General features: G+C 46.5%; 1 protein-coding gene across 1 annotated transcript; it reads right to left on the minus strand.

Moving 5' to 3' along the window:
- Window positions 1-2,908: 2,908 nt before the first annotated feature.
- Window positions 2,909-6,958, minus strand: LOC132764588 (claw keratin-like). The gene is made up of 2 exons (XM_060758614.2): window positions 6,867-6,958; window positions 2,909-3,847 (listed from the first exon to the last, which is right to left on the minus strand). Exon 2 carries the CDS (start codon window positions 3,824-3,826, stop codon window positions 3,320-3,322), a length of 507 nt encoding a protein of 168 aa, XP_060614597.2. The 5' UTR covers window positions 3,827-3,847; window positions 6,867-6,958; the 3' UTR covers window positions 2,909-3,319.
- Window positions 6,959-8,050: the final 1,092 nt, after the last annotated feature.

An 8,050-nucleotide genomic window follows, 5' to 3' on the forward strand; every position in this document is an offset into this window, starting at 1 on the left:
AACAAGCTGAAGATCAATCCAGACAAGACAGAGGTCCTCCTGGTCAGTCGGAAACCAGATCGGGGTATAGGGTGGCAACCTGTGCTGGACACGGTTACACTCCCCCTGAAGTCACAGGTCCACAGTTTGGGAGTCCTCTTGGATTCATCACTTAGGCTTGAGGTTCAGGCGTCGGCAGTGTCCGGGAGGGCTTTCGCACAACTGAGACCCGTGTGCCAGCTGCGATCGTACCTCGCAAAGGTTGATCTGGCCAGGGTGGTCCATGCTTTGGTCACCTCTAGATTGGATTACTGTAATACGCTCTACGTGGGGCTGCCCTTGAAAATGGCTCAGAAATTCCAACTGGTCCAACGGGTGGCAGACAGGATGTTAACTGGTGCTCCTTACAGAGAGAGGTCAACCCTCCTGTTTAAGGAGCTCCATTGGCTGCCGTTCACCTTCCGATCCCAATTCAAGGTGCAGGTGCTTACCTACAAAGCCCTAAAAGGTTTGGGACCTGCCTACCTGCTTGACCGCATCTCCGTTTACGCGTTTAACCCATATTTGTTGTATGGTCTCTTTATTTTGAAGGTTGGGTGGCAAAGACATCCCCAAACTTCCATCACATAACTCTCTTTTCCTTGAAACCTGAGAAGATCATGAGTGTGACCTAACAACACTTGGCAGTGTGGCAAAACCATAGCCACATTCATCAACAAGATGAGCTCTTCCTTAGTGACTCAAGCAACCTCAAGGCTATGGGATGAACTCGTGAAATCTTGGCTGCTGTCATGCCCGCATTTGAACCAGCCTTTGTGTTCACCTTTCCCACAATGTTGTACAAGGATTGCTTGTAATCCTAGTTTAATCATCCGCATTACGCCCTGCAAATGGTCCTGCCATTAGCTGTGTTTTATGTGGCCCTTGCAGTGTATGTTTCTTTATTTGATGTCTCTCTCCCGGCCGTGGAAACCAGGGACTTGGCTATTATTATTAACTTTATTTATACCCTGCCTTTGTCCCCATGATGAGTCAAAGCTGCTAACAATCCCACACTTTAGTTTTTAAAGCGCAATACAAAAGTTAAAAAACAATTAAATAGTACAGTAAATAGTCTAGGATGCGGAACAATGGCTTCAAACTACAAGAGAGGAGATTCCATCTGAACATGAGGAAGAACTTCCTGACTGTGAGAGCCGTTCAGCAGTGGAACTCTCTGCCCTGGAGTGTGGTGGAGGCTCCTTCTTTGGAAGCTTTTAAACAGAGGCTGGATTGTTGTTGTTGTTCATTTGTTCAGTCATTTCCGACTCTTTGTGACCTCATGGACCAGCCCATGCCAGAGCTCCCTGTCAGTCATCACTTTCCCCAGCTCCTTCAAGGTCAATCCAGGAGACCATCCATCCATCTTGCCCTTGGTCGGCCCCTCTTCCTTTTTCCTTCCATTTCCCCCAGCATCATTGTCTTCTCTAAGCTTTCCTTTCTTCTCATGATGTGGCAAAGTACTTCATCTTTGCCTCTACTATCCTTCCCTCCAATGAGAAGTCAGGCTTTATTTCCTGAAATATGGACTGGTTGGATCTCCTCGTGGTCCAAGGCACTCTCAGAACTTTCCTCCAGCATCACAGTTCAAAAGCATCTCTCTTCCTTCGCTCAGCCTTCCCTATGGTCCAGCTCTCACATCTGTAGGTGACTATGGGGAATACCATTGCTTTGACTATGCCGATCTTCGTTGCCAGTGTGATGTCCCTACTCTTCACTATTTTATCGAGATTGGACATTGCTCTCCTCCCAAGAAGTAAGTGTCTCCTGATTTCCTGGTCTAGAACTCCCATAAATCCCAGCCAGTTTACCAGGCTGTTAGGATTTCTGGGAGTTGAAGGCCACAACATCTGGGGACCCACAGGTTGAGAACCACTGGTCCAAGGAGACTTAGAAATGTCTGAAAATGTCCCTTCTGAAATGGAGACATGTCAACATGCCCTTGAAAACCTCAGTCAATGGGGGGCCAAATGGGAACGACCACCAACATGTTCCAAGTAACTTGGAATTGACTGGAAGTCATCCTCCCAGTGTATATGGGAACTATATGGTTCTGGCCCAGCTTACTTGTCCGAACGTTTCTCCCCCTATGTCCCACCTCGAAACTTACAATCTTCTGGGGAGGCCCTGCTCTCGATCCCACCTTTGTTGCAGATGTGCTTGGTTGGGACAAGGGACAAGGCCTTCTCAGCGGTGGACCCCCGCCTGTGGAACTCATTCCCCAGTGAAATTAGGTCAATGGCTTCCCTCCTTTCCTTCAGGAAAAAGTTGAAGACGTGGCTATGGGATCAGGCATTTGGATAGCAGACTGACAATAAAAATGATGACAATGCTATGGAAAATGTATTGTTGAAGGCTTTCATGGCCGGAATCACTGGGTTGTTGTAGGTTTTGTCAGGCTATATGGCCATGGCTGAGACATGTCAACATACCCTTGAAAACCTCAGAGTCAATGGGGGACCAAATGGGACCTACCACCAACATGTTCCAAGTAACCTGGAAGTGATTGGAAGTCATCCTCCCTGCAGTGGAAGTATTATGGAATTATATGGTTCTGGCCCAGCTTACTTATCTGAACGTATCTCCCCCTGCGTCACACCTCGAAAATTACAATCTTCTGGGGAGGCCCTGCTCTCAATCCCACCTTCGTCGCAAATGTGCTTGGTTGGGATGAAGGACAGGGCCTTCTCGGCGGTGGTCCTCCGCCTGTGGAACTCGCTCTCCAGTGAAATTAGGTCAACAGCTTCCCTCCTTTCCTAACAACACGATTTTGGCAATCCATAAGTGATTGGAAGTCACTTTTGGTTTGGTTTTAACTGTATTTAGTCATATTCTTAAGGAAATGTGAGAATGGTGTATCTCAAAACCCAATGCAAGACAGAGGCAGTAATTGTGATGCAACATTAAGCTTTATTAAGAAAGATGGCAGGAGAGAAGAGCTGGAGAAAAACAAGGCCATGAATAGACAATGGATAACCTCCAGATGTGACGGTAACACATAGATCCGGAAGAAACGGAATCGACGGTGGCTTTTCACACTCAAGAACGTGTTCTTCATTGGCCTTACAAAGATGGTGGTGATGTCTTGACAACGTTGAAAGAAAAAAGAGAAAATAGGAGGACACACAAGTGCAAAGATGACTAGCCAGCTGTGGTGTGCAAGAAGTATCAAGTATCCAAATATTTTTGGGTTAGAGCTGGAAAATGTAGCCACTCCGAAAACCAGCAAAGTGTCACACTCTCCAAGTTCTAGAGCAGCATCTTCAGATCCACGTTGTTCCTTCTGGGATGTCTTCAGTATCTAACAAGGCCCACAGCGTTTCTGGGAATATCTTCTCACACGACCATATCCTCCACAGTATCCGCTACCATATCCTCCATATCCGCTACCATATCCTCCGCCGTATACACCACCATATCTTCCACCATATCCTAACCGGCCATATCCTCCAGAGGAAGATCCGCTAGAAAACCCACCACCGGAACCCAGGGCTGGATAGCCATATCCGGCACAGGGACTGTATGCCGAGACAAGAGCTGGCTCACCACTGGTGGCGAGAACTGGCCCTGGGATGGAGACCACGGATGCAGGGGGCTGGATCACAACTTCAGATCCTGCAAGTTGACTGGCGCAAGCCACGGGGCCGTAGCCGAGCCCACCTCCAACTCCAGAGAGGGCACCGCCAGCACCATATCCACCTCCAGAAAGGGCACCACCATATACTGGGACTAGTCCACAAGAGCCAGCACCACCATATCCATAGCTGACGCCACAAGGTACATCACACACAGATTGGCAGTAGCTCATCTTGATGTGATGGGGTGAGATCTGTGGAGAGGAGAAGACAAAATGGAGTCAAGCAAAAGCAGAGTTCCTGGAATTTCAACCAAAGGTTAAGTATCGGTTTTGGTAAGAGTTGGTTGCTCAGTGGTAGTGGAGGACACACTTTGGATAGCAGAAATGCTAGTCTTTGATATTATTTCCAACTAGTTGTACCTGTCAGAGATTGACTATACCCAGTGGAAGGAATGCTAGATCAACAGACATTGAGTTGCAAAATAAGGACTCTGCAGGCTTTGAGTTACAAAAGAAACTAAGTTTACTAAGCACATTCAACAAACACGTCTTACTACAGCAAGCTACAATTCAGGAACTAGTCAAAACGAAAGCCTCTTCACATCTGCTTATCTTCTCTTGCTGTGGCCAACCTTCCCTCACTCTTTTTCTCCTTCATTCTTTCTCTCCTTCCTTCCTACTCTTCTTCTTCCCTTCCTTCCCCCCATTTTTCTTTCCCTTCCTCTTTCTCCCCGTTTTCTACCTATTCTTGGACTGCAAGTCCCAGCAGTCCTTTTGATTGATCTACCTGCCTACCTATCTCTATCTAATCTATCTATCTGGAGGATCGCTGGAAGTAGCAGTCCAGGAATAGGAAATTGGAAATATGCAGGAATTGGGATGCTCTCAGAGAAATCCAAGGAGAAGAAAGCTTGGAAGAGCGCATTTGGATCATCCTCCTCTCCTAAAGGGCCTGGTCTAGGGAATGCTGGGAGCTATAGTCTGGAAGAGAGTATGGATATTTGCCAAGGGAGTTGTTTTTGCACATGCGCTGTAGCATCTTTTTGCTTTTTTGGATCTTTAAGTCCCTTCCACTGTGTTTTTCAGTGTTTCTATGAGTGGTGGTCACTCATTGACCTGAGAGGTGTATTGTGTCCAAATTTGGTGTCAATTCGTCCAGTGGTTTTTGAGTTATGTTAATCCCACAAACTAACATTACACTTTTATTTATATACTAGCCGTCCCCTGCCACGCATTGCTGTGGCCAACATGGGGGTTCTGTTTGGAAGGTTTGGACCAATTCTATCATTAGTGGGGTTCAGAATGCTCTGTGATTGTAGGTGAACTATTAATCCCAGAAACTACAGCTCCAAAATGTCAAGATTCTGTTTTCCCCAAACTCCACCAGTGTTCACATTTGGGCATATTGAGTATTCGTGTAGAGTTTGATCCAGTTTCATCATTGTTTGAGTCCACAGTGCTCTCTGGATGTAGGCGAACTACAACTCCAAAACCAAAGGACACTGCCCACCAAACCCTTCCAGTATTTTCTGTTGGTTGTGGGAGTTCTGTATGCAAAATTTGGTTCAATTCCATCTTTGGTGGAGTTCAGAATGCTCTTTGATTGTAAGTGAACTATAAATCCCAAAAACTACAACTCCCAAATGACAAAATCCAAAAATTTTCAGTGAAGGACATACATTGGGTTGTTAGGTGTCTTCTGTCCAAATTTGGTGTTAATTTGTCCAGTGGTTTTTGAGTTATGTCAATCCCACAAACTAACATAACTTTACTATTTATATAAGACTATAGTGATCTCAATGAAATCAATGAAGAAGAATAGGGAGATATTCTACTCCTAAATAGTAGATAAAAATCTTAATCTGTATTAGGTTTTTTCTCTCTCTCCAAGATACGTTTAGCCACAATGCCCACAAAGTATTATTGTCAAGGAAAGTCTTGCTAAACATAGGATTTTCATGCCATTCCCATTCATGCAAAACCACTAGATAACTGGGAAAACCACTGGTTCTTCCATCCTTGAGGGAATGGCTCTTTGCTAGAAAATCACCAGGAATGTAGTTTTCCAAAGTTTTAACCTTCTCTTCCAAAGACTATAAATTCTAGGATTCTATAGCAATCTATGTCGAAGCCAGCCCGGGTTGGAGTGGGTTTCCAACCAATTGTGTGTAGCTTGTTGTCGTCCTTTGCAACCCGAAAGACAGTTGCATCTGTCAAGGAGGAAAATTAGGTGCCACCTTAAAAGTGTGGGGTGGCTAAATTAACTGATTTATGAGGCCATAAAGAAGACTCCAGCAAAGCATTCCAGCGGGGAAGCATGCGAGGAATGCGGGGAAGCATGCGGGGAATGCGGGGAAGCATGCGGGGAATGCGGGGAAGCATGCGGGGAATGCAGGGAAGCATGCGGGGAATGCGGGGAAGCATGCGGGGAATGCGGGGAAGCATGCGGGGAATGCGGGGAAGCATGCGGGGAATGCGGGGAAGCATGCGGGGAATGCGGGGAAGTGTGAGGGGAATGCGGGGAAGCATGAGGGGAATGCGGGGAAGTGTGCGGGGAATGCAGGGAAGCGTGCGGGGAATGCGGGGAAGTGTGCGGGAAATGTGGGGAAACGTGAGGGGAATGCGGGGAAGCGTGCGGGGAATGTGGGGAAGTGTGAGGGGAATGCGGGGAAGCGTGAGGGGAATGCGGGGAAGCGTGCGGGAAATGTGGGGAAGCGTGAGGGGAATGCGGGGAAGCGTGAGGGGAATGCGGGGAAGCGTGAGGGGAATGCGGGGAAGCGTGAGGGGAATGCGGGGAAGCGTGAGGGGAATGCGGGGAAGCGTGCGGGGAATGCAGGGAAGCATGCGGGGAATGTGGAAGTGCTTCATCAGCATCGCAGATGGCCAAGGAAAGCGAGAGCTCCCCTGGCGGGCAGAAAAAGTTAAATAGCCTCTATGTATGTCTATATATGTTTGTATGTCAAAAATTGTCATTGAATGTTTGCCATATATGTGTACACTCTAATCCGCCCTGAGTCCCCTGCGGGGTGAGGAGAAGGGCGGAATATAAAAGCTGTAAATAAATAATGAATAATAAATATGTGTGCCAAACTACATCCTTTCTACAGTGTGGATGCATCCATAGTCACCATATCTCCATTGATGTATACAAAGAAGAGTTGTAAGGTGGATAGAACACATAGATGTCAATATTTCGATGGAAAAAAATAGAAAAAAATCAAAGAGTAACATTTCAATTGATTACAATTAAGTGGCGTCAAATGCAACTTACCTGGTTGGAGCTGAAGAAGCGATAGGAAGGAGAGATGAGCTGCCTTTGGAAGTCTCCTTCGTTGCGAGGCCTTTTATACCATCTCTGAAGGATGTGAACCACCCCTTCCTTTGCCGCGTGCCCTACTTAGCCCGAAAAAGGGGGTGTTACGGAATGTGCTGACACTCCAGGTATCCAATTGCTCCCCCAATTTTGTTTACCTCTCTTTCATTTTTGCGCCCATGAGATTATCTCCTGCCCATTTCGTCAGCCCGGGAATGTGAACACCCTCTCGTTTGATGAAGGGTTGGACTTGCATCAGCAGAAGAGGGAGAAACCACAAGAAACCACACCAAACCACAAGAAGAAGCCAAGGGCTGTGTCCAAACCTCCCTCGGTGGTGCAACAGCCCGTGTGTCACAGATCACAATGCACAGATCGTTTCATACAACCCCGAACATAGATTTCAAGTATAAGTCGGCCTCATGTACAAATCTAAGAAAGGAATTAGGGATCACAATTACAATTTTTTTTTGGCCCATGGATAAGTTGAGGGCCATTCCCTGGATGAAGGGAAAGCATCAATGTCAACTCAATGTCTTGTAATGTAGTGAAGAGAATAGAGAGTATAGTGAGGGTTGGTGTTTGCCTACCAATCTCCAAAATAATGAGACCACACACAAGTACTTGAGTTTTAAGTATGGGCAACTTTTATTAATTGTTACCTGTTTAATTTTGACTGGATCTAAACCTATGGATCCGGAACTTGGTGGCAAAGCCGAGGTAGCATCCCAGCCCAGCCTATCCCTTGGCTTGTTAGGGCGAAACGCCCGGGACCCCTCGACACCCAATCCATGCAACCTCTGAGGGAAATGTGTTGGAGAAGTCTCTCTCAGGGTATCTGAGACCATACTCTCTCTATTCCTAGGCTATTATAATTCACCTCACCTCATCAAGTTAAACCTTAGGTGAGAGTTTTAGTTAATGTCCTTCACCACTGAAACGGGTGCCTTGGGTGTATAGCAAATTTTAGCTTTTCCTATCTGTTTACCATGACCACCTATTTAACGCCACACCATCCCAATTTGCCTTGGAACTGTATAATGTAGGCAAAAAACCTTCCTAGAACATAAGGGAAAACATTCCTACCCGGCTCCCTAATGGCAACCCTAATATACTGTTTAATGGGCAGGAGTGGTGGGTCG

The sequence above is a fragment of the Anolis sagrei genome, chromosome 12 (genome assembly GCF_037176765.1).
Source record: "Anolis sagrei isolate rAnoSag1 chromosome 12, rAnoSag1.mat, whole genome shotgun sequence".
NCBI classification, from domain to species: domain Eukaryota; kingdom Metazoa; phylum Chordata; class Lepidosauria; order Squamata; family Dactyloidae; genus Anolis; species Anolis sagrei.